General features: G+C 53.7%; 1 protein-coding gene across 3 annotated transcripts; it reads right to left on the bottom strand.

The window, feature by feature from the left end:
• Positions 1 to 480: 480 nt before the first annotated feature.
• On the bottom strand, positions 481 to 15,995 carry TAL1 (TAL bHLH transcription factor 1, erythroid differentiation factor). Of its 3 annotated transcripts, XM_022575626.3 has the most exons (5): positions 13,502 to 15,995; positions 13,057 to 13,218; positions 9,179 to 9,616; positions 7,748 to 7,842; positions 481 to 4,086 (listed from the first exon to the last, which is right to left on the bottom strand). In XM_022575626.3, exons 3-5 carry the CDS (start codon positions 9,613 to 9,615, stop codon positions 3,632 to 3,634), a joined length of 987 nt encoding a protein of 328 aa, XP_022431334.1. In that variant the 5' UTR covers position 9,616; positions 13,057 to 13,218; positions 13,502 to 15,995; the 3' UTR covers positions 481 to 3,631. The 3 variants fall into 3 exon arrangements, with proteins under 3 accessions (XP_022431334.1, XP_022431337.1, XP_022431338.1); XM_022575629.3 differs by lacking the exons at positions 13,057 to 13,218; positions 13,502 to 15,995 and adding an exon at positions 9,739 to 9,851; XM_022575630.3 differs by lacking the exons at positions 9,179 to 9,616; positions 13,057 to 13,218; positions 13,502 to 15,995 and adding an exon at positions 8,716 to 9,122.
• Positions 15,996 to 26,263: the final 10,268 nt, after the last annotated feature.

Genomic DNA, 26,263 nt, shown 5'->3' with positions numbered 1-26,263 from the left:
GGCATCCACAGTCCCTGCCTCCAAACGGCGGCTCTCTGCCTGAGCCTCCACTCACTGCTCCCAAAGCCTCAGCCTCTGTCGCTGAGCCCCACGTAAGACCCGCACCCCCAATCCTCAAGAGCAGCCTCCATTGAGTCACTGGGGAGCCTGGGACCATTCTCCGGTGAGAACTTAATCTGTCCTGAACCTATGATAAAAGCCACTGCCCCAGCCACGGAGCTGAACCCGACACGCAGAGAAGACTCTCTGGCCCGAGGCACCGTGCCCGAAGTGTGCGTGCACAGCACTGAGAAGAGGCCCCCTCCGTCAGGCCTGGCAGAGGGAAAAGAACAGAAACCCTAAGGGGGGAGCCTCAGGGTAGAAGGTGGGAGCCCACCCCGGGAGAACCCATTTCAGGGGAGACAGGTTTGTGCCACGCCTTTCCTTTAATGTCCCAGCTCTCAGTCCTAGGGGTGCAACATGCAAGCACAGAGTCTAGGCCCCTTTGTAAAGCTTTTATTTAGAAATCTTCCCAATATATCCTTATATATATACACACATCATCACCACATGGGTTTTGTCGCTAAAGAGTCACACGCCCACAGTGTTGGCCTCTGGGCTGTACAAAGGTCAAGGTACCTGGAGCGGTTACTCCTCTTCTGCAGAAAAATGCAGAGACCAACGCAATGCATCACATACAGTACAACATTGACGGAAAGTGCTGGGCCCGCCCGCAGGAACGATGCGCTATGTACATGGGCTGGGGGGCAAGCCTTCGGCGGGGGCCACGTACCATTGACATCACAAGTACGACACGACCACCCCCAAAGGCCGAGACAGTTGTCGGCTGACTACCGATGCTGTGCCCTTTGTTTTGCTTTCGGAAAAGGATAAAGGTTGTACCATCTTGTCGTTTGCCACCACAAATAAAAGAAAACAAATTTGTCTTAAAAGACGTGATTCCCTCCAGTCATTAACAATCATCTTTGTCCTCCTCATGTTTTTTTACATTTTTTCCTTTTTGTACAGATATTATTCTTGGATGGAGAATGTTCATGGGTGAAGAGGAGGCAGAGGAAGGAGAAGAGTATGGTGGGGGCAGGTGCTGGAAAGGAAAGTGAAAATTATGGATCTTTTCTAGTACTTAACAAAGACACGAAGCTTTGCCCACCCCTACCCAGGCCTGTCTCGGGTAGCTGTAGTACTTTTTACATATTCTGCCTCTGTTCCCATCTCTCTTTTCTAGTCTCCCTCCTGTGCCTTGCTTTGGAATGAGACTGAAATGAGGTCAATCTGGAGAGAGAAGGATAACCTAGATAACTCAGGATAAAGTGGTTTAGAACCTAAATTACCCAAATGCTATGCAGACAGGCAGACTGGCCCACTGCCTAGGTCCCGGACTCAGGGTGGGAAACCCCACTGCAGGAATGATAGTGGGGGACAGAGTTCTGTACGGTCTCAAAATGCTTCTACTTTCACGATTCCATTCAGTCCACACCACAGCCCTAGGAGACAGGCCAAGCTAGCGTATTTATGAGAAATTGACTTTCAGAGAGAGAACTTTTCCAGGTCACACTCAAAGAATGTGTGATCCATCTCCTAAAACCCATCCACCTATGCTCACCGTGGCCACTTTTCACTCCCAGGTCAAATTAACCCACCGGAAGCAAACACGGCCTTAGGACCTAGAACAGGTGCTCCATCTTTAGACAGATGGGATTTTTCACAGGAGCTTCCAAGTATCAGAAAGGAACGAATCCTAATGTTCATCAAAATATGATTGGGGGGGGCGCGCTGAAATGGGACAGAGAGAGTGCTACAAGGGTTAACCATGTTGCTCCCACCCCCACAAACTGGACCTCTCCTCTCACAACTTAAAAGGAAGGGGAGGAGAGCAGGGATCATTCCCCATGGGCATGTGGCTGTCCCCAAGGTCCTGCCATGGTGAAGGCGAGCCACTAGGCTGGAGCCCATAAGGTGTGAGGGCCTTTCCCGACAGCCGCAGCGATGGTTCCTCCACGTTTGCTATGGACGGGGCAAAGTCAGAGCATTGTTTCCCCTGTGACCTCAAAGGCAGAGCCTGGTCAGAGCCGGCTGGGGTGACTTGAGGGCACAATGACAGGTATGTAGGACTCGTGTGCAGTTTGTTCCAGGGGCTTGGGATGTGGGTCACAGGCAGGCGTCGCCTTAAGAAAACCATGTCCCACCATCTGGATCGACACGGGAGATCAATGAGGGGGCAGCAGTCCACTCTACAAAAGGATTCTCCACTTTACCAAGGGACTCGTGGCAGTATTTCTTTAAAAGGTGAAGATAAGGATTTGATTTACAAAAATATCATGTACAGCTTCTGGAGGGGAGCACTCCTACTGCGTCACGCCAGCATCCCATACACACCCTGGATGACCAAAATTTGTGCGCTCAGGGATGCTGAAGGTTCTGCTAAGTGAATGTCAATGTGTTTGGGTCTCCGCCAGGGCCTGGTCTCTCACTGGGCTCCCCAGGCCCTAGAAGTGGGGCTAGATCCTGGGTCATATCAAGACCTAGAGATCCCACAAATACCTGAAGTCAAGCAAAATCCCAAATGCCAGGAATTCATAGGACAGAGTTTGTTGTCGATTCAGTTTCAGGACACAGACCAGATCATCAGCAAACAGACATCCTGCAGCAGGGAGGCCCCTCTGAGGAGCTAGGAGAACGCGAGATGGGGCCACACGTCTACTCTCAGCACCAACACACACCGATCAGCACATTGGCATCTGCTCCCTGCATGAACAGCGACGTGTCGCTGAGGACGCAGGCAGGTAGCTCTGAGGCACCACCACGATTTGAAGCCCACTTGCCCCAGATAGCTCTTGCTCAATTTCACTCTCATCATTTCTCCTTTGTCTGCCTTCGAACAAAGCTCACAGGTCACGCTCACAGCCGCAGACTCAGTCCCCACAGCCACAAGGACGAGGAAGGCAAGTCTCAGTGGGGAGAAAGCAGAGCTTCGATCCCCAGGGCAAGGAGTAAGGGCTTCTGGGTTTCTGACCCTCTGGCCCAGCTAGTCGAGAGCAGGCTGTCCACTGGCTGTCTTCTTCAGCCAGGCCCTGAAGAAGGCACCTCGAGGCTTGTGACTCTCTGCAGCACTGGCAAGCTGGACGGACCAACAGGGGCCTGGGTGAAGATGGGGCTCAAGAAATGGGCAGCTATTGGGTACCTGTATATTTGGACAGTGTGGCCACAAAAGCCACCCCAGCGAGCTTGGGAGGGGCTAAAGGCGAGGCAGAGGCTGCCGGACACAGGAGAGAGCTGACAGCCCCAGGTCTCGGCCAAGACAGGGCTCCCATGCGCCAGGCCAAAAGCAACGCCACTCCAGCCTCTTACTTGAGAAGTCTTAGGGATATGGAAAAGGGGGAAGACCGTGCCATCTTCATAAAAAGTACCTACCACTTTGCTCCATTTTTCTGTTCTCCTACTGAGGCAGGAAACAGGAAAGCCAGCCCCAGAGGCAGCTGGGACTTCCCACAGCTCAGACATCAAGGAAAGCTCATCAAAAGTCCATGCCCTGCTTCAGAGCTGCCCAATCCTCACCCCACCTGCCCTAAAGCCCGTGGTGCCCGTGGCCTGAGGGCACCCTCCCGGCTGGTCCTGGGTGGCCCCAGACCCATCACCGAGGGCCGGCTCCATCCGCGGCGGGCAGCATGGCAGGATGGAGGCTGCGGGCCGTGTGCTTGGGTGCCGGCTCTTCCGTGTAGCTGTCCGGGCTGGCTGCCCCGTCCAGGGAGCTGCCACAGCTGGAGTTCGGGGACAGCACGTCCTGCAGGAGGTCATCTGGAGGTGCAGCGCCCCCTCCGCCACCACCCCCTCCACCAGCCCCCACCGCAGGGTCCTTGCCAGGTTTGGCCCGCTGGCTGCCCTCCTCCTCCTGGTCATTGAGCAGCTTGGCCAGGAAGTTGATGTACTTCATGGCCAGGCGGAGGATCTCATTCTTGCTGAGCTTCTTGTCTGGGGGATGCGTGGGGATCAGCTTGCGGAGCTCAGCGAAGGCCCCGTTTACATTCTGCTGCCGCCATCGCTCCCGGCTGTTGGTGAAGATGCGCCGCACGACTTTGGTGTGGGGACCTGGAGGTAGGCGGACAAGGGTTAGGACAGTGGGCCGGGGATGCCCCAGGGCGTCTTCCCCCAAGGGGAAGCGGAGAAGCCATTCACCTGGAAACTTGGGAAACCTAGAATGCCCTCTTTCCTTTTACTCAGAAAACTCTTTACTTGTCCTTCAAAACCCTGTTTATCTGTTTCCTCCTCTCTGAGAACTGCCCTCAACCCCTCCAGACAGATCTAACCAACCACCATGGCCCTATAATCCTGTAATCTCCGTCACTCTCGATCATCACTGTATGTTTCTATGCTTGTCCCCCTCTCCGAGCTGTGAGACATTTGAGGACAGGAACCATATATTATTCATTCATTCACTTGTGCTAAGAGGCCATATGGCACTAGTTAGAAAGATTAAACTCTGGAGCCAGACGTTCCAGGTTCAACTCCTGACTATTACTCCCTAGATAGTAACTCTGGGCAAATTACCTGAACTCTCTGTGCCTCATCACCTGTACAGTGGAGATAACACTAGTAACTCAAGTCATAAGATTGTCTTGTGAATCTAACAACTAATACAGTTAAAGTACTTAAGATAATACCTGGCTCTGACGAAACATTCAATAAATGTTAGCTATTATTATCCATTCATCAGTTATTTCCTGACAACCGGCACCGTGCTCGGCATTGAGGAATAAAGGTGCACAGAGTCCCTGCCCGCGTGGAGCTTGCATGTTAACGGGGATGACAGATGATGGACAATCAGCAAACAAACACCAAACGGGAAGCTGAATGGAAACGGAAGATGGAAAGGAGCGGCCATGTTTACCGGAGGTGGCTGGGGACAGCCTTTTGGAGGAGGTGACATCTATACGGGAAGAACTTAAGGCCGAAGAAGAGCCAGCCAGACACAGGAAGGGAAGTTGGAAGGGCATGTGCACATGCCCTGAGCTGGAAAATGGCTGAAGCCAGCCCGGAGAGATTAGTGTGGGTAAGATCAGAGTAGCCTGAGTCCAGATCCCATAGGGCCCTGCGGTAAGATGTAGGGATTTTATTCTAAGGGTGATGGAAGCACAGAGTAGGTAGAAGCTCAATAAATATTTGCTGACCAACTGATCATGCTGGCAGGCACGGAATGGAGGAGAGAGCAGAGTGGTGGGGAAATGACTTACACTGCAGGCTCTCTCCCCCAGGAGAGGAGTGGAGAGACAGCCACGCACAGGCATGGCCTGAGGCTCTAGGCAGGCGTTGGAGGGCTGCCTCCGTCTCCCCGTGTCTACAGTGCACTGATCACAGACTAGAACAGTATTCACTAGCGCTCATGTACTGGGACTTGCAGAGCAGGGGCAGACACCAGTGTGCATGTATCGAGCATCTACGGTATACAAAGCACTGCACTAAATGTCCAAGCGTGACCTGGGATTCCCAAAGCCAGGAAAGGCAGAGGAGCGCCCCGCTAGTGCTCCCAGGCTCCTGGGCTGAGGCGGCCGCTTCCTTCCGCAACCCTGAGGCACAGAGCCAGCTCCTGGCAGTCCTCAGGAAGCTCTGAGCACTGAAGGAACTGCCAGTACTGGGATGGTTGCTTGCCCTCTTCTGATGACCCTGGAACCGGATCTCAGAACGTGGAAAGCTGGGTAGGAGAGAAGACATCACCTAAGACCCATTGCTCATTTCACAGCTAGGGAGACGGCGGCCAGGACGGAGGCAGACCTTGCCTCTGCAACCCAGCTCATCCGCGCCGACACTTCCCGCTTAATCATCTCTTACCCATACACACACCAGTCTTACACACACACCATGTTTCCCCCAGGGAGAATCACTCATCCTCTGCCCACAGTGCCTCAGAAGCTATCTTTCCAAACCCCAGCAGGCCCCAGCCCAGCTGACTCTTTGCCAAAGGCCAGACCCAGGCTGGGAAAAACACAGCACACCTGCTGGGCAGTCCTACCCTGGGCGCCTCAGAGGAAATAACTTGCTGTTCTCCGGCCTCCAGGACAGACAGAGGGGAGTCCCTCAGCTGTGCCACCAGGAGGACCACTGCTCTGTGGCTGAAGCTGGCTGATCTTGAGGGAGCTCCTAGGTGGGGAGAGAGGCATTATGGCCGCTGTCACAACTAGAGCTACACAGACTCCAGAAGCCGTGCCTACCCCAAGCCAGGCCCTAAAAGCACTTTACCCCACTGCGCTCCTTCAACAACCTGTGAGGAAGCTATTATTCTCCCTACGTTACAAATGAGAAAACGGAGGCCCAGAAAAGTTCAGCAACAGGAATGCACGTTGAGTCCTGGCTTTAGACCTTGTGTTAGCTCCATTTCTATGGACTCTTTTCGGTTAAATCTCTGATTTCAAAATCCTGTGGACATATCCTGCACCCCTCCACCCTTCCCTTCACCTCCATTTCTGTCTATTCCTCTCTGGTCCTTTCCAGAGAACCACCCACCTCTCCACACCTTCCTCTTTCCTGAGTCTGTACCTCCCTCCATGTCCTCTGTCTCACGCTGGCAGGGCACAGAGTAGGTGTTTGGTAAATATTGGCATCATTCATGGGTAATCGCCTCTCTACACTCCTGCACTCCCCCCCAAACCCTCACCCCTTGCCCCTTCCTCTGTGCCTGATTTCTGTCGTCTCTGACCTTCGTAGAAAATGCCTCTTCCCTGGGGAACTTCAGGGCTGGTCTTGCCTACTTCCTGTTTGATACACCCACCTCCTGTCTCTAACCTAGCAGCACTGACACTCCAACACCCTTCCCTTCCGGCCCTACACCCCTGTGCCCCAGGCTGGCTGGGTCTCTTGAGATCTGTTCCTTATCCAGATGCTAGCTTGCCTCCTCTCCAGAACACCACAGTGGGATCCCCTCCAGAAGCCCCAGCTCAATATACATCCCTCCCACCAGCAACTTGCAGAAATCCCAGTCTGGCTCCAAGGCCGCTGGTGTGCACCAGGAGCTCCAGGAAGTCCCTCGGCTCTGAAGAGCCTGCTCTCCTGCCCCCTGGTGCTGGGCCCCTTCTACTACATCTAGTCAACCTTGGGAAGAGGGAGGGGATCCTCCAAATTTCCCACTCATCCAACTCCTTCCCCCAAGTTCGGGGCCAAAGACTACTCAGGTAGTTCACATTAAAAATGCTGAGGCCTTTGGGGTTGGGGGGAGGGAGGGAGCAGGGTAGAATCTATGATGTCAGGAAGGGAACTCCGAGTCTCAGCTCAGAGTATGGAAAAGGGGACAAGAGGGCCCCACTCTGCAGGGACCTGGGACAAGACCCTTAAAGGTGCAATTCCAGGCAGGGAGAAGACTTCAGATTCCAAAGAGGACTTGGGAGGAGATACAGAGAATCCCTGGAGGTTGGTGCTTAGAAACACTGTGTGTTTCTGCCCTCCCGGGGGATCCTTACCAACTATAGGAATGGAGCTAGAGTGGGGACTACAATTGACCGTGGAGGTTTGGGCTAAGCGCCACAGTGTATCCTCACTCCCATGCTCTCTTCCCAGGACCGTGGTAAACCCCCAGCCCCACCCATGACCTCCCCTAGCCCCAGGTCAATAGGGTGAGGACTTCAACAGCTTCTCTTGGCTCCAAGAAAGCTGCCCATCTATGTGAGACACCTAGGGAGTAGTCCCCGATGATCCCTCCTTCGGGGTTCTAACACCTTGAGGGGGTGAGTACACAAGTGGGGCGGGGGGGGGCTTGACTCACCATCAGTAATCTCCATCTCATAAGGGGAGGGTCTCCTCTTCACTCGGTTGTTGGTGGCAAACATAGGGAAGGCATCTGGCTCCCCAAAGAACCCACTGTGGGAGGGAGCAGGCAGATCACAAGATCACATGTGGGTGGAGGGGAGAGAGGGGCCCCATACAGATCCTCCCCACATGTTCTTGAGCCCCCGCCCCAAAAAACAAGGGCAACCCTGGTCCCTTCACATCGGAACTGGGGATAGAAGAAGCATGAAACACACACACACACATACACACACACACACACACACAACACCCCCAGCCTCTCTCTGTGGTGAGACAAACAAGGGGAGGGTGGTCACACACCCCTACACACACACACTCAGACACACACAAACACACATACACAGAATTAATGGTGAACACAGGAAGCAAACACAAAAATGAACATACACCCCCCACATACAAGCACACAATCCATAGGCACCTCCACTCCCAAACAGGTGCTCACACAGGCAGACACGGCCTTCACACCTGGCAGTGTGCAATTCCTGCACCACATAAGGGCACCCTGTCCCTTACCCCCAACTTCACCCCACCTTCACTCCAGCTCCATGGGACCCAAGGACAGACAACAGACAGGAAACCCTGACTCAGCCCCACTGACATGCCCCCCCATTACCCACTCGACTCTCCGTAGCTTCTTCCTCCAGTGTCCCACAGACTCACCGACTGCCCCCCACTGTCTCTCCCTGCCTCATCTTCCTGTCCCCACCCCAACCGTGTCTCCTGCTCTCCACCACCTCAGTGGCCCCAGCAGGGAAATGGATACCCTCACACCAAAGGGAGCACAGGTCCTGGCCAGAGATCGCAGCTAGGGGCAGAGGAGCTCAGGAGAGGAGAGAGGGATCTATTCCCCAGGCGGGCCCTGGCAGGGAGTTTCAGAGGAGGGAGCCCTCTTGCAAGCACCCTCAGATGCACATCTCTTACCTGTCCACCGAGGGCTGCAGCTTCCAGAAGAATTTCACAGCGGAGCGCATTCAGACACATTCCTTCCTGGTACTCACACTCAGACTCCTCCTGTCCACCCCACCACCACCACCACCACCACCAGGCAGCGCCCCGCGCTTCTGCTCACAGCCAGCCGCATGCCGGTACTCCCCCTCTTCGGCTTCCAAGCTCCCAGCACGCCGCGTTAACAAGACACCTGCACACCGCCCCCCGCGTGCGCACACATACACACACACACTAGCAGAGGGCTCGTTCCTCACTTGCACGGGGGCTCCAGCCAAGACTTTTCCAACCCCGGGTGTAAAACGTCCCCCTCTCCCCCTCTCTTCGTGCGCTCAGCCGCACTGCCCCGCCGGGAGGAGGGCAGCCGGATCCCGACGTGCGGAAGAGGAGCCCCGGCGCCCATGCCTCCTGCCCACCCGCCCCTCCCGCCGGCCCTGACCTGCCGAGAGAAGCCAGCGGCTGGCTGAGGCTGTAGAGCAGCGCGCGGCCGGGGGCGGCGGGGGCCGCCAGCGCGGGCGGGCTCAACTGCACCATGCGGCCGTCGCCGGGCAGCTCTGCGGGGGCCGAGGCGGGCGCGGGCCCAGGAGGTCTGCACAGCTCAGTGGTGGGCACCCGATGGCGCGCTTCGGCAGCCGCCGCGTCGCGGCCCTTTAAGTCTCGCGCGGCGCCGCCCCCACCGGCGGGGCCGCCCCCCGGGCCGCCGCCGCGCGCGCCCAGCTCGATGACCGGGGGCTCCGCCGGGGCCGCGCGGCTCGTCTCCTTGGCGACGCCGTTCAGCAGGACCAGGTGCGGGGGGGCCATGCGGGCCTCGGCCGCGTCCCGTCCGTCTAGCGGGGGGTCACTGCGTGCCGCCTCGCTCGGCGGCCGCTCCGTCATCCTGCGGGCAGACAGACAAGCGGACACCCGCTCTGACCACCGCCCCCAGCCCATCCACGTGGGGTGGAATCGGAGCGGGGGGTGCGGCGGGAGGGGGTAAAAGGCAGAGAGAAACTCACGCACCGAAACGTGAGAAGAGACGGACAAACCTAGCGCCACGTGGACACACACCCGCCCGCAGTGCTGGGGCAGGAGGGAAAGGGGGCCTCTGGTTTGGGAGAAGAGAAGAGGGTGCCCGGGAGACAGAGACTGAGGGCCAAAAGGACAGAGGTGGAGAAGGACGACAAAGACATTGGAAGAAAAGGAATACAACCAGCGAAAGAAAAACAGAGGGGGGGGGGGGGAAGGAGGAAGGAAATGTAGAAAGAGGCGAGAAAGAAATATCACCCCGTGCCCCTTCTCAGGCCGCAAGGGAAGAGGAGGGAACAAATCCCCGACCGTGTTCTTCCCGCCCCCCTTTTGGTTTTGGCGGGGAACCTGTCGCGCGGAGGTGGGGTGCTTTTCGAACCTCCCTTGCCTTTCAGCAATACCTGCCCCCAGCCTACCACCACACACATACACCCAGAAACTTGGTGGGGGTGTGTGTGCAAGAGGGATCAGAGCTGGCAGAGAATTATCCGGAGGAGCCAGCTCTCCCTTTCAACACATATTCACCCCTGCGGGGGCGGCGTCCGTCTACACTCCGCAAATCCACCTGTATTCTGTGTAGCCGCCAGAAACCCCAGTGGCCCTTTACTTTTACTCCTCCCGGGACTGGAGATGGGACATAAGGAAGGGAAGAAGATGATCCCGGCCATGCCTCCCCGCACACTATATATACCCGCTTCTGCTCAGCTGAACTCAAAAGTGAGGTGGGGTCTTGAAGGGAAGCCTGCCTGAGGCAGTGTGAAGCCCCGACGTTCAAAGGGTGCTCCTGAGGCCACTGGGGTCTGGGCTCCCATCCAGGAGTGTGGGGCGAAGGGGTGTCATGATGGCTGCTGAACTCCTCCAGCACTCCCCCATCCCCCTCTCCTACCTCGGTGTTGTCCTCTGGGAAATGGGAGGTGTACCTCATATATGCATTTAAAAGCACTGTGCAAATGCTCAAGTAAACATTATTATAGACTGGGAGACTGGGCCGGCAAGGAGACTACCTTGCCCAAGGTCACACTCGCCTGTTTGCCACAGAGCAGGACTCGAACTCCAGTCTCTGTCTTTGTTATCCTCCCATATACACCCTCTCATATATCCTGCCCGCCCCCCTCCAGCCAAGGACAGTCCTCTCCTCCTCAACCATACTCCTGGGTGACCGCAGGCAGAGGCTCCACTCCCCACTACCGCTCCCCCCAGTTCTTCCAAAACCCGCCACACACACACACCCCACCCCCGCCAAGAATGAAAACAGAAAAACTATGAGACTCTGGGTCCAGAGTGGGGAAATGCTTGTGAGTTTTAATAAAACAATAAAAATATAATCAACTCAACAGGCTTCATAAGATGTTCAAAATAAGATTTCTGCCGTTGGAATTATATAATTGGCGTATTTTGTAGCAGAAAACAAATACACAAAAATCCAACTCAGCACCAAGCAGAGTCCATCTGATCATTCCTGGCAGCCATTCTGCCCCTGCACCACTCTGGACTGGAGTCGGCCTGGGAACCATCCTCCCACCCCAGAAGAGAGACCCTTCTGAAACCTCCTCAGGAGCTCAGCTCAATGGCCACCGGACACACAGCTGATGGAGAATCACCATTCAGATTAAGCTCCTGCCCTAGCTCTGCCAGCCCCATGGGCAGCACCCCAAAATGACAAAATTCCCCCAGACCTGGTGCACCCTGGCTGCAAAGGCAGTAGGTCTACAACACTTCATTGGAAACGAGTTTATGTTCATGGTGGAAACAATAGGTCTGTCTGTATCCACAGAATGGGACCGACCGTCAAGACACTGCGGCCACTAGAAACGCACCAGAGGTATACCACTGGAGACTTCCTGGCTCCCCTGCAACAGTGAAACGCATTAGAAATATACCGTCCTCTGGCAAAGCGTACAAGCCCCAAGGAGCTGGCTCCCTACCTTACTGTCCCCAGGCACCGTTGTGCACCCAGTGACACGTGCTTAAGTCCCAGCTCCTAACCGAGTGACAAAGCGTTCACTCAGCAATTGGCAGAATGAGCTCAAGCTCTCCATATGACACATTTGTAACTTCTGATTAATTCCGAGACTCTGAGTAGGAGCAGATCCCAGAGGGGCAGGGGGAGCACGTATCTCAGATGAGCTGACTCTGGCCCCAAATGCCCTCTCCAGACGCCTATAAATATCTATATCTCTGAGCCCCCCCCCAAAACCTATGATTGGTCCCCAGGGGTCTGTGGTCAACCTCTCCCCGCCCCTCCCAGGACCTCAGGAAAACCCTGCCGGTTCATCTGCAACCAGGATCACCCAGGCCAGAGGGCCAGGCTCTCGAGGAAGCTGCCAGAGAACTCACAAGCACTTTCGGTGGTCGGTGACTAAATCCCATCACTTGGCTTTGGTTAAGATTATTAAAAGGAAAGCCTGAGTGATGTTTATTTATTTTTATTAGGGAAAATGAAGAAGGGGGTGAGAAGGTTTCAGATTTCGAACCGAACAGCACTAGACTACTGGACCATTACAACTCCTCTTTGTGCAACCAAGACCCAGCTCGAAGCCCCCTACACCGGCTCATCTCCTGCAGCCAGACAGCCAGCCGCATAACTTCCATGTGTGTCTGAACACGACAGGGGAACCCGAGAGCTCCTGGGGGACAGGCACCTGGTCTCCGGCAGCTCCCAATTCCCAGCAAGGAAAATTTCTTATGTGAAAACAGCCTCCGCCATGCCCCGGCTAGAGCCGCCGCCTTAAACACAGCCTCTGTTCCCTGATACTGCATCCACACCCGCATGACCCACTGGGGGAGCCCCAAGCCTGCACGCAAACCAAAATCACCCATGAACAGAACCACTTTCCCGCTGCTACTGGAGTGGAGGGGTGTTTGAATGCAGCCCCACCCTAGGCCTTAGGCCCCAGCCTGGGCCCACCCGAGTTGGGACTGCGTTAGCCAGGATGGCTGCGGCCTTCTTCCTGCCAGAGCCCCGCGAGCACACAGCCTGCGCTATCCGGATATAGCCGCCCCAAAGTTATGAGCCCTGTGAAACGTCCACGGAACCAGGACAGAGGGGGACCTTGGGTGAGGGGGGACTAAACCCAACTAGCGGTTTTCACCCAGGGCCAGGAAACGGCCCTGCTGGAAGCCACAGTGGCACAGAGGCCACAGTCAGTGGCAGAGTCAGATCCCGGATTCCCAGCTCTGGGTTTGTCCTCCCCTCCTCCTCCCCAATCTGAAACTGGACTGTCCTCTGTCCCAAGCTTTCCCCACCTCAGGTCAGATCCCAAGGCCTTCCTGGGGACTGTTTCCACCAGTACTATTCCCCCAAAAACTCACCTGGGGCATATTTAGAGAGAGCGGCCCCTCTGCATAGGATCTCCACTGCTCCTCCGGCGGGAGAGGGGCAGGAGCCGAGGTCCAGGTTGTGGAAGGGGTCTTTGCTTTCCCCCTCTCTCACTGAGAGACCGGCAGTTAGGCCGCGGTGCGGTCCTGGGCGGTCTGCCGCGCCCAAAGCGAGTTTCCAGGAAAGATGGGGGTGGAGAGAAAGAGGGAGGGCGAGAGGGAGGGAGAGAGAGAAATGGGGGTCAATGGCTGGGAATTACCTCATGTCCTCGCCAACCCGCCCCGGGAATCGCCAGCAGCTTTCCGCCCCCAACCTGCAGGTGTTTGAAGCCTCCCCCCGCACCCCCATAAAAAAGAACCCTACACCTGACCAATCAGGAATAACTATCTAGTCCAACAACAACAACCCAGCCGCAGACTGCCCGGAACATTATCGGACCCTCCAACCGGGATGTCTGGTTCAGTGTGGCCATTTGTTTTCTAAGCAGACTCGTCTACGCCGTTGGCTCGGGAACCGAAGTCAGGCCGGAGCTGTGGCCACAGCGCGGAGTCGTCCGCAGCCTGGCATGGGTGGGTAGGGGGATGTGTGTCCGAAAAGGGGAATCCAATCTTCAGACCCTGGTCGGTGGGACAGAACCTCTGAGGACCCCATTCTCTCCATGACTCTCACCTGCCCACCTCCAACCCAAAGCGAAACCAGAACCCAATTCCAAAGGCTACTTTCCCGAAGAGATACAGTCTGAACGGCGCAGATCCCAGAGAAAGGGGTGGGTGGGGGGATATCTGATGTATCCCAGTCCCGTTTTTTCTTCCTACAGATTAAGGGGGGGCGGGAAGAAGAGGGAGAGGAGGAAAAGAAAGAAAGGAAAAGAAAAGAAAGGGAAAAAGAAAGAAAGGAAAGGCCCTCGCCTTTCCCTCAACAATCCCTACACAAGCTTTTCGATTTATCGGTGTTCAGATCGTCAGAGAAGGGGAGAATTTTAGTAATTCTTTTCAGCAATAAACAAGGAAAGGACGGAGGGTAAAAATAAATCCAGTACTGCTTCCCAGGGTGTAGCGGTAGTGAAATTTAGTTCACCTTTTTTCCCCTCCCTCCGGAAGGTTTGTTTAATTTGTTTTGCCTAAATTGTCCAGTTTATGGTCACACATCGAAGTCTTGGATTAATTGCTAAGGCCACCTCCTTTTTGCCCCGGCTTTAGTGGAAATACAGTAATAATTATTCCCTGCGGTTTCAGTCCAATGCAGGAGATTTTCTTTCTCCTCTTCTAATCCAAATGAGGGGGGAGGTGTGGGAACAAGAAGGAATCCAGTCACGCCCGGTGTCTGAGGTCGGGTTTAATTTCTGCTTTAGGACGGAGTCTCTGTGTTCGTCCCTCTCTCCATTTTCTCTCCCTACCACAAACCCAGCAGTTTAAAAAGCAGCGCTGGTGGGAGGAAACCCGCGCTGCTTTGTTATCGCCCCGAAGAAGCTAAAAGGGACACGCCGCTTCGCTCCTGGACGATTATTTTAATTAAAATACGATGATGATGGTGGTGGTGGTGGTGGTGATGACATTAGCAACCACAGTAACTGGCAAAACAAAATCCTTTCTTTCGGAGCTAGGGCAGCACTGACCCCGTCCCTCCATGAAGCCCGGTCCCGGTCATCGATGTGACGGGTACCTGACCCACGCGGGAATGTCGCTCACCCGGGGAGGGGGTAGAAAAATGTTCCTTGGAGATGATCCCGAAGGTCCCCACCCGAGGCGCGAGGCCTGGAGAATGCGCCCATTGTCTTTTCCGGGCCTCTCCCGCAGACCCCGGCGGCCGTACCCGCGAAACTGACCAGAAATGGACGAAGCCTGAATGCGGCGAGAACCGAAGCCGGCGGCTACCGGCCTGAAGGCGCTGGCCTCCGCGAGCGCTGCTCAGCTTCCAGCCTGGAAGAGCCTCCCACTCACTAACAACCCCTCCAACACCGAGGCACAGAGTGGCCTCTGGACAGAGCGGCTGCTCATCCAAGCCAACACTGGCTTCCGAATACATCATAATTTGGAATAAAACGTGAAATCCCTCTCCCCGCCCCCATGCCGCCTCCTCAACTTGCGCATCCATCTCTCGCTCGCTCGCCCTCCCCTCCACCCCCCCAGCGATTTACAAACGCACTTCCAAAGGACACCAGCACACAGGCACACAACCCGGTGCGGACAGGGCCACACGCGGTCCAGCTCCATAGAAGGGAAGCGAAGTAAGCACAACCCAACACTGCCCCACAAGCCGACTCGGTCAGGCCCAAACATTGTCCAGCACGACACAACGAAATCGATCAAACGCAATCGCTCAGGGACGCACAACCCAACGTAGTCAGGCTCACACACGCCCGACACAACAACGAGACCATACAAACACAATCGCAAAGGCCAAGCAACCCAACACACATGTCGAGAAGGCAAACGAGCATAATTATATACAACGATGAAAACGCAGAAGGGCCTCGGAGAACTCAAATCTACACCCTAAAGAGGGCAAACACCATCACACTTGGACACACAACCTATCGCCTAGAAGACCACACTCAGAAGAAGTCAACACTGCCCACAGCTCACACACTCCCTCTCACAATCCCACCGCATGCACACAACCACTAAGGAGAAATGAAAACCAACCACCGCCTCGCGCATTTCTGTATATTGCGTAAGGAAAAGGGGAAGGAAGGAAGAGAGTCTCCGAGGCGGGAGGGGCGGCGGCGGCGAGCTCAAGGGCGTCGGTGGAAAATGCCCCCCATCGAAAGAAACCGAGGGAAAAGGAGCGAAACCTCTTCTGCGAGCGGGCAAAAGAGGGAGGAACTGGATGGGGATTCCGTGGGAGGTTGCAGGTTGCCTGCCCCTAGAAAAAGGCCAGAATGCTCACGTTTTGCCGCTAAGGGGGTACGCGTGTGGCCATTTTGAGGCCTGGTCCTTAGTGCCGAGCCCTCCCCCAGAACCCCCCCCTCTCCAGTCCCCCGCTTCCGCGCCGCGGCGCGCCCGGCTCCTCCACCGCCGCGCTCTAATCCCGCTCACGTTCTAGGCCTCGTTAGCATGGGCCGAGGCGCGCGGGGGCCGTGTGTGCCGCGGAGATAAGGCACTGCCGCGGGTCCGCTCGCCCCCGATAAGCGCCTCGGCCATTACGGGCCAAATGATTCATTTTAATTTGGCAATTTCACCGGAGGGAGTGGGGACTGGTTGCGCGGCTCTGGGACCGTCTCCGTAATGCGCCACGGAGAGAGTTGGGCGGGCGCTCTGTCTAGGACCCGCCGGGTCCAGCCTCATTACTGATCCCGAGGCCTCTCGGGAACCCGGGCTCCCCACAACCTCAGTCCCTCGGCCTTCCAGACACATTTCTCCAACGACTCGCACCCCAGCAAGACCACAACACCAAAACGATCACATCCAACCCTTCCTTCCCTGACATTCATTCATACCAGTGTCCTGGATACTCGGATTTCAATGGGCAGTTGAATACTGGATACTCTTATCCCAGAAAGCTTCCCAGTTCCCCCCGACTCTCACCCGCTTCAACCCTGGCTCTTTTCTGTTCTAAAATGGAGCCTGCTTGCCTGAATGTTGGGACTGAGGTCACACCCAAGAGGCTCTATGGGGGCAGAACTGGTGTCAACGAAGAGTTTAAAATATCCATTATACCGAGTTTCAGGCTGAGCCCAGAGCTGGGAAACATCCCTCCCCTCATAATTTAACATTTTAATCTCGATACTGAAGCAGTCTTCTGAGCAGGGTACAAATATTAACTCATTTAGTTCTCATAAACAGTCCTAAGAGGTTGGTGCAATTATTCAGTTTACAGATGAGGAAACTGAGGCAGAGTGAAAGTAACTTCCCCAGTGTCACGTATCTAGTGAGTGGTAGAACCTGGGTTTGACGGAAATCTGGCACCAGAGTCCTCTTGAGCCCAGCTAGAGCCTAGGCTTGGAGGAGGGATCTGGGCTCAACTCACTGCAGGAGCTGAGATCTGTACTGTGTCCTAGAAATCTGGGTTCAGTGAGGGGCAGGCAATGGGCTCAGCCCATGGAGGGTATCTGGGTTCATTCTTTTAGGGTGGAGTCCCAAAGTCACTTAGGGACTTCCCTGGTGGAACAGTGGTTAAGAATCCGCCTGCCCATGCAGAGGACACGGGTTCGATCCCTGGTCTGGGAAGATCCCACATGCCACGGAGCAACTAAGCCCGTGCGCCACAACTACTGAGCCTGTGCTCTAGAGCCGGCGAGCCACGACTACTGAAGCCCACGTGCCTAGAGCCCATGCTCCGCAACAAGACAGGCCACTGCAAGGAGAAGCCCGTGCTGCTCGCCACAACTAGAGAAAGCCCCCGCACAGCAACAAAGACCCAACGCAGCCAAAACTAAATAAATAAATAAATAGAAGTCACTTAGTTTCAAACCTCAGTTTCACCTCAGAGAGCTGTTATGAGGATTATATAAGATGATCTTTAAAAGGTGGTGAGGGCAATAATCTGTGGAAACTTACCAGCCTGGAGCCCAGCATGACATCATGTGCACTTGCACACAGGAGTTCTGGTCTATCCTTATAGGGAAGGAAATTAGGTCATGAGGAGATGTGACTTGACCAAAGCTTACAGTGACCTAGAGGAAAAGCCAAGACCCAAACTCAATTATCCAGTTCCCAGTCCACAGCTCTACCCAACATGCCAGGCTGCTTTGCCCTTCTAGCATCTCCGGTTTTGAGCTCCTTCTGACGCCTGAGAATTCACAGACTGAGTGCCAGTAGAGGACTGAGCCCAGAGTGTGGCTGCAGTCTGAGTCTGGCCCCTCCTTGGCCACCAGGCAACTCTCCGTGAAGATACAGTTAATCCAGTGCAGCCTGTTCCCTCTGTTCCTGTCATGCTCTCTGGCGGAAGTCAGGATGCCATATGGATACAGGTAACTTTTACAGAATCCCATGGGAGAAGGGCTACCCATGTCCTGAGGAAAAGAGTCTAATTCCTGGACTTGCCACAAGGCCTCCCCTGGCCCAGCCACACCAACTGCTCAGCAGGGACTCAGGGGACCAACCTCTGTGGTTTGCTCAGCCCCATCTCATACTCTCTCCCCGCGGCTCTAGCCACACATCACCCACTGCTATCAAATTCAACTCACCCTCCATTATGTGTCAGCCTCTGCTTTACCGCACCCTCTCCTCTCACATCCATCCTTCAAGACTCAGTCTTTCTGCTCCCTCCTTCTTGAAGCCTCTCTGCAACGGGGGTTGGTTTTCATCTCTCCCTCCCCTGGTCCCTGTTGTCTTTGCTTGGTTGCATCACTAAATATAATTCTGAATTCAAAGCCCAGTGCTGCCACCCTTGGGCTGTGGCACCACTGGGCCAGTCATTTCACATCTTTGAGCCCCTCCAAAAAAAGGAGAGCCCATCCAGGGAATGCTTCTCTGAAAACTGATGCCTGGACTGAGATCGGAGAGTGGGTTCTGAGGGTAGGTAGAGGAGTGAGCATTGGGAACCTTCCAGGTAAGCCAAGGGCTGGAACCGAAGGGCTTGAGGTTCATGAAAGGCATAGAGAAGAGTCCAGTACTGGCTGGAGCAAGGCTGTGGACAATTCAAAGAATTTGGAGGGGGGCACCATTTTGTTCATTAGGTTAGAGGGGGTGCGTAATGTCCTATAAAAGATCAGCTTTGCGTTTCTAGAAAGCTCTTTGGCTGCACGGTGGAGAAGGGGTATGTGGGGGAGTGTGGACTAGGGTGTCGCCAGGAGAGATGGCAAGAGGCAGATGCAGATGACATGTATTTAGGATACAAAATCGGGTTTATAAGAATTGGGTTTGAGGGATGAGGGGGAAGGAGAAATCCAGGAACCCTCTGGGTTTCTGGCTGTATTTGCCTAGATGGGAGTGTTATTCCAGGTGATGGGGGCTTGGAAGCCAAGGGAAACGGAGAGGGATTCTGCATTTGGTTTTCAATTTCTTGAGTTTAGGTGCCTTCGAGGCACCTACAGGCTGTTGGACAAGCAAGGCTTTTGTCAGCCCTGCCTAGCGGGGAGAGAGAGACGCGAGAGAGACGCGAGGGGAGGTGATGTTCCCCATCCCCCTCTATTCTCGAAGCTCCAGATTCTGACAGTCTGGCAACCATCCTGACCTGTCCCCCAAATCCCTGCCTGGGGTTGGGGGCTCGTGACGTCTACACCCTCCCCCCTTTCCCCGTTTCCGACGGTCGATGGAAAAACGGAAACTGCGCGTTGAGCCGAGAGCCGCCCGAAATAGCGTCTGGTGCCTGTCGATCAGCGCGCTGTCCGAGTGTCCGGGAGCGAGTGACGCTGCCCACGGCCCCGCCAGGAAATGCCACCCCTCCTCCGCCTGCCCCAAGCAGGGGCCTCGGACGGGCAGGAAACCCGGAGCTCCTGGGCTGGGGATGTCGAGGGGGAGGGGACGTGGGGACCCAGACTTGTGCGTCCGGAGTCTGGTCCTGGAGGGAGCAGCCTGGAGAGAACAGCCTAGCCCGGCTCTGGGGCTTTGGGCCTGAGGGCGTCGTCGCCACTCTCCGACCTGTCCCCTACCCCCACCAAAGGCCGGATTCTCCCCCAGATTCGAGGCTTTAAATTTTTTTCAAGTGTTTTCTGCCTACCCTGTCTCTGCGTCCTAGGCAATCTCTGAGCTTTCTCCCCAGAGCTTGTCCCCTGGAGGGATGCAGTGTGTGTGCACCGCTGTGGTCAGCCAGGTTTGTTTTCAGTACACGTATATGGTGGTACTATGTGCCAGGTGCTGTCCTAAACACCTCATAAATATCAATTTCAGTTAATCCTCACAACAACCCAGTGACTAGGGACTACCGTTACCTCCATTATTGTAGGTAGCCAGTTGAGGCACAGAGAAGTTGAGCAACTTGCAGAGAACGCCCAGCTGGTAGGTGGTGGGGTCAGATTGCACACCTAGGGCAGCAGAATTACAATAGTCAGGCAGTCCTGAGTTCCCACCCTGCTCCCCAACTTGCCTGCTGTATGTTTCCAGGAAAGTTACTTAATCTCTGAGTTTCACTTTCCTCATCTCTACAAGAGAGTTGATAATTGTCTATACATCATACTGTTCTTAGGATTATTTTTAACAGTAAAAACTCTGATTTGAGATGTCATTGTTTCCCCCTTCTACCTCCATATGACCACTGTCTCCATTACTTGCCCTGGAAGAACCTCGCCTCCTCAGTAAGCACATCTGAGCCCAGAATTCCAAGCTTGAGATGTGAGGAGAGTCATCTCTGTGCTGCCAAACCCAGCGCTGCCATCACAATGCTCAGGGATGGAAAGGACTTCACTCTAATTCAGTTGTTCTCAAAGGGGACCATCACCATCACCTGGGAACTTGTTAGAAAAGCAAATTCTCGGGCCTCACCCCAAGCCTGCTAAATCAGAAACTCTGGGAGTGAGGCCCAGAAATCTGTGTTCCAACAGGACAACCAGGTGATTTCTGATGAGCACAAAACTGTGAGAACCACTGCTCTGGTTTACAACCCTCGTGTCGCAAAGACCAATGTAAAAGAATTGAATGTATTTAGAAAACACTGTGCTTCCCAATGTTTTGAAGCCATTTCCCTTTCCCTAACCCATGCTTCGTACAGGAGCATCCAGAAGACCAGAGCTGCTCCCCAGACTTATAGAGCCAATAGTACCTAAGTGGGTCTGTCCTCACAAGGCGAGAACCCCACACAGCTCTGCCATAAATGATTTTGCTCCCAGAACTGTCAGAAAAGGACAGAAGAACATGTGTGCAGCCACCAGCCCTCTGGCCAGCAAATAGCTGTTACTGGTCACCCAGATGGGGCCCTGGCCCTTGTGCAATGTAAATACTTGTGGGTGGGATCAATGAGGGGGACTATATGTGCTGAGCACCTGCTGTGTGTGCCTGCGTTGCTCCTCTATCTGCCTCTGTTGGTTACTTCATCCTCCACAATAACCCTGCTGGGCTGCTAATGTGACCCCAACTTAAGAGGTGAGGAAACAACTTACCCAAGGTGATTCAGCCAGTCGCACCCATGTCAGCTTGGACCCAAAGACCTTTCCATTCCTGCTGGCTATAAGGAAATATTTGCTACATTGGGAGAACTACTTAAAAATCTTGTGGTATGTCCTGGTTTAAATCCCTTGTGACCCTAAAGAAGATAAACAAATAGCCAAAATGTCATGGGAAGATGTGCAAACTTGCATTTGGGAAATGCAAATTAAAACTACAATGAGATACCATGATACATTCACTAAAATGGTTAAAATTTAAAAGGCTGACAATCCCAAGTACTGGTGAGGATGTGGAGCAACTGGAATTCTCAGACGTTGTTGAAGGGAGTGCAGAAATGACTCAACCACTTTGGTGGGTCTTTAGCAGTTCCTTATAAACATGCAGTTGACTTGGGAGAATTGAAAAACATATCCACAGGACCTCTAGTACATAAATCTTCATAGCAGCCTTATGCATAATAGCTAAAATCTGGAAACAATCCAAATGCCCAGCAACAGGTGAATGGATAAACTGTGGTACATTCATGCAATAGAATACCACACAGCAATAAAAAAAGAACCAAACTACGATACATGCAAGCATATGGAATCTCAAAAACATTATGCTCGGTGAACGAGGCCAGACACAAAAGAGCGTGTTAGTGTCTGATTCCACCTATAGGGAACTCCGGAAAAGGCAAAGCTAATCTATAATATGACAGAGCTCAGATCGGGGTGGTGGTAGAGGGAAGATGACAGCAAAATGCACAAGGGAACTTTCTGGGTAATGAACATATTCTATATCCTGATTGTGGTGGTGATTGTATGAGTGTATGCATGTCAAAACTCAACAAACTGTACACTCAAACTGGATGTGTTTTATTGTACATAAATCATGCCTCAATAAAGTCATTTATAAACCTTTTTTTGTGGCCCAGTTTCAATCGTATCTTGTCCAAGGGAGCCTTCCCTGGTCAATCCTGCGTGGATATTTCCTCTTACCTCTTGCTCTTCTGATGAGCATCCCCCTGAACCCTCCACTACAGTCCAACTCGTGCTGCTCAGGGCCAGCACAGCAGGCATTCGTACGTATCTGGGGACACGAGAGGAACTAAATGAATGGTGTTTAGAAAAGTGACAGAGACATCTGCCAGGAAGTAGTGTCATTCCCTCTGACCCTCAGTTTCCTCATCTGTAATAGGGAATGTAAGGGGTGAGGGGACCACAGGATCCCTCTCTCCCTTTTATCTCTTATCATTTCTTTCACTCTGCCTCTCATCTCTGCCACCTCTATCTCAAGCTTGCGCTCTCTGTCTCTGTCTCTGTTTCTCTCCCTGGGTCTGCTCTTTTTCCTGTCTCTGGTCCTCACTCTCTGTCTCTGTCTTAATCTACTTCTCATCTTTGCCTCCTTCCTCTTTTTTCGGTCTCTGCTCCGACTCTCACTGAGAACTCCAGTTCCCCCACAGGTACCCGTACCAACAGACATCTCGGTTCCCTTGTCATATTTCTAACAAGTCAGACCAGACAGAGAGTTATAAGCTGGTCTGTCAGTTGTTCTGGGCCAGGGTGAGGGGGTGGGTGATGGAAAGGAAGGTGGAAAGGGAAGGGGAGAGTTTATAAAGTCACCATTTAAAGACACACACGGGCCTACTGGACTCTGTCACCAGCTCTGAGTCACCAGGAAAACACTGCAGCAGGAGCCCTCTTGTCCACATGGCCTGGGTCCTGTGCATCCAGCCCGGAACCCTCCCACAGGGCAGAGCCTAATGGTGTGGTTAAGCATATGTTACTGATTGTTAGGCCAACCTAGGCTAGAGTTCCTCCTTGGCTACTCAGTAGGTGGTGTCCCTATGCAAGTTACATCACTTTTCTGTGACTCGGTTTCCTCATCTCTAAAGTGGGGGTAAAAATAACATATGATTCACAGGATTGTTGGAAAGATTATGAGACATATAGAAAGAACTTAGCACAGAGCCTAGCACCATCTGATACATAGAAGCTCTTATTTTTTATGAGGAGCCTCTACTTTGCACCAGCTCTGTATTTAGACCTAGGGATCCTAAGATGGAGGAGACAGACACACAAGCAAAGAATTATAGTGCAGCTTAATCAGTATGCTACTAGGACGGAGTGTGCAAAGTGTGCTGGGAACCCAGGAGAGACTGTGTGTGTGTGTGTGTGTGTGTGTGTGTGTGTGTGTATGTTTATTTTGCCAGGAAGGATAAGACCGGACTTTACAGAACTGGTGTCATCTGGCTTGCACTGTGAGGAACAGGGGCAGATGACAGGGAAGAGTAATAGCAAGTACAAAGGCCCAGTGGTGGGAAATGAAGGGCACAGATGGGGACAGCAAGCAGCTCAGTGTGACTGTGGCTCAAGTGATCCGCAGGGACTCCGTGGTAGATGCAGCGAGAATGGGGGGCCAGGGCTCTCCACATCGCATGCCACCCAGTTCCATTCGTTCATTTTATTCCACATTTGCTAAGCATCTAGTTCGTGTCAGACAACTAGACAATCTTAGGTGCCTGGGTGACAGAGACAAATAAGACATGCTCCCCTTTCTTAGACAGCGTGCCCTGCCCTAGGGTAAGAAACCTGGGCTCCTTCTCATTCTGTTACTAAAAGTCGTGGTGGGGGCGCAATCTCCTGTCCTGTCTGGAATTCAGTTCCCTCATCTGCACAGTGGGCACAGCCCCTGCCCGTTTGTCCATTTTAAGCAAACACTTTTGGAGCGGTAGTTCTGGACCCCGTGCTGGCTGCGGGGGATGGGAGAGGATGCAGAGCCCAGCTGGGCTGCCCTCAAGGAGCCAAGGCGCACCTTTAGGAGAACGGAGAGGAGTCGAATGAAATCATGTCCATGATCTAGGGCCTTTGGCAGCACACAGTTGGGTACCTTGCTTCTCCTGGATTAGTCCCAACACTGTCTTGTTTTCCCAGGACCGTGCGCTGGGGCCCTGCTGCACAGGGGAGGCAGGAGGAGGCGGGGACAAGGGTGAACACCAGGTGAATCTCCTGGAGGAAGACAGAGGGAGCCAGGGACTCTGGTTGGCCTGGGACTTCCAGCAGAGCAGGAGTTCCTGCCTCCAGCTCCTTCTCCTGTGGCCCTTAAACCTCCCTCCATCGTGGTGCCAACCACACGCGACGGGTTTCTGTGTACCCCAATGGGGGCCTCGGAGACAGGGACCGTGTCTGGTTTGTCCACGTCCCAGCCTATCACAGAGACAGAGCAGGAGCACCACAAATGTATTTTGAAGAAATAAGAGCGACAGAGACAGAACTGGAGAAAGAAATTGCGGGAGAGCGACACCACCCAGCAGGAACCTGGGCCATGAGCTTAGAGGAAACAGAACTGGTCAGCCCTCCGGCTTCTAGAAAACAGCCCCAGAGAACGTGCAAGTGCGTCCTGTCTGGCCCTTGTAGGAGAGAGAAATGGTTCCGCGATTACACAGGCTGTGAGTCGCAGCCCCTTCCTGGGTGGCCCAGGGAATGCAGGACTTGATGGGGGTGGGGCGCTGGACTCTCCCTGGCTCGGTGGTACTCTCCGTGCTGGGGGTGGGGGAGGGGAAGGAGGCGAGAGTCACAGCGCACCCCCTGGGGGTGATTCTGGGCGTTTGGAGCAAGTTATTCACCAGGATTGACTCAGCTGTGGTGAAGCCAGCATGTATGACCTGGTATCACCTTATCAAGGTAGGAACAGGATCTTTAGGGAATGGAAACACATGCTTCCCTCAACCCTCTGCTCTGAGGGAGGAGGAGAAAAAGGAGAAGAGAAGCCAGACAGGCCTATATTCAAATCCTGGCTTCCACCGTGTGCCCCTTGGGCACAGCACTTTATCACTGAGTGTCCATTTCCTCTCAGGGATAGTCCCCATAGAATGCTCGAGTGAAGAGCGAGGGCTCTGGAGCGAGATTGCCGGGGTTTGAAACCTGGTTCTTCACATTGGCTGTGTGACCTTGGGGAAAATTATGTAACCCCCCTGTTCCTGTTTCCTACTCCCTAAAATGGGGGATAATAAGAGTATCTACCTCATATTTTTGTGAGGAATAAGTAAGCTAACAATGTAAGGGGCTTAGTACATAGCAGATGTAGTCAGTAAATGTTAACTATTGTTCTTAAGTCACTGAGTTGTTATGGTGATTAGATGAGAGAACAAACGTAATTGTGCTTTCCTCTGTGACCTGAATGATCCGCAAGGCAGTAAGCAAACTGTACTGACTCTGTAACAGGCAGTTTCTGATCTTCAGAAAGATCTCTAAGAATAATCTTGTCTTCCTTTCCGCCATCACATGCTCCTACCACAGCCCTCAACCAGGATCTTGCCTCTCGCTACAGGTCTTTTCCTCTGCTTTTGTTCCAGTTTTCTGTGGTCGTGAGTACCTCTGTGACTGCATGAGAAACTGCACATTTGCTGCTGTTACCTCCCAGGACTGGGTGAGGTCTAACGAGACTGAGATAAGTGTTCGATGAGTGGGATTCTGCACCTATGTCCATGCATGCATAGATGCATCTTTACAGTGGCAGGTGTCTACCAGAAACCTTCTCTTTCTTGGTTTTGCTCCCAAGGGTCTAGCACAAGGTCCCAGACATAATGGGGACATTCAACAGACCTTGTCCCTGTGACTCTTCATTGGACAAGGCGATCAGACATGGTCCCTGCCCTCAAGAAGCTCCCAGCTTGGGCACTCACAGCCAACATACAAGCTGGCTGTAATCATCTGGAAGAGGACAAAAGGAGGACCGGAGGGAGGGTAATGAGAAGTCAGGAGAGGAAAAAATCACTCCCACAAGAAGATTCTGGGAAGGCTTCCTGCAGGGTGGGGAGGAGTCGTGGAGTGGGGAAGCATCTAACCTGAGCTTTGAGCCCATGGATGGTGTGGAGGCAAAGGGAGCATTTGGAATGTGTGTGTGTGTGTGTGTGTGTGTGTGTGTGTGTGTGTGTGTGTGTGTGTGTGTACTGCCCGCATGCACACATAGCCTTTTCGTTCCTTTATGGTAGAAGGGCAAATGGGGGGCGGGGGAGGCAAGACTAGGTTTGATGCTTGGTACCTGACTTACTGACTCAAATACCATGGCATATGACAGCATGCTCTGAGAGGCTGGAGTCCTGAGTTCCAGCCTGAGCTCTGTGCTTACTGAGCTGTGTGAATTTGAGCAAGTCCCTTTTCTTGGGGCCCTAATGTCCTCATTTGTACAGTGAGGACCAAGTGATTTCTGAGGGCCCTGCAGCTCTGAATAC

This window comes from Delphinapterus leucas, chromosome 1, assembly GCF_059928025.1.
Source record: "Delphinapterus leucas isolate spDelLeu-1000000601 "Yukka" chromosome 1, BTC_Dleu_Yukka2, whole genome shotgun sequence".
Classification (NCBI taxonomy): domain Eukaryota; kingdom Metazoa; phylum Chordata; class Mammalia; order Artiodactyla; family Monodontidae; genus Delphinapterus; species Delphinapterus leucas.
Note: the sequence above shows the minus strand (reverse complement) of the source record. Positions and strands in the feature narration are given on the sequence as shown.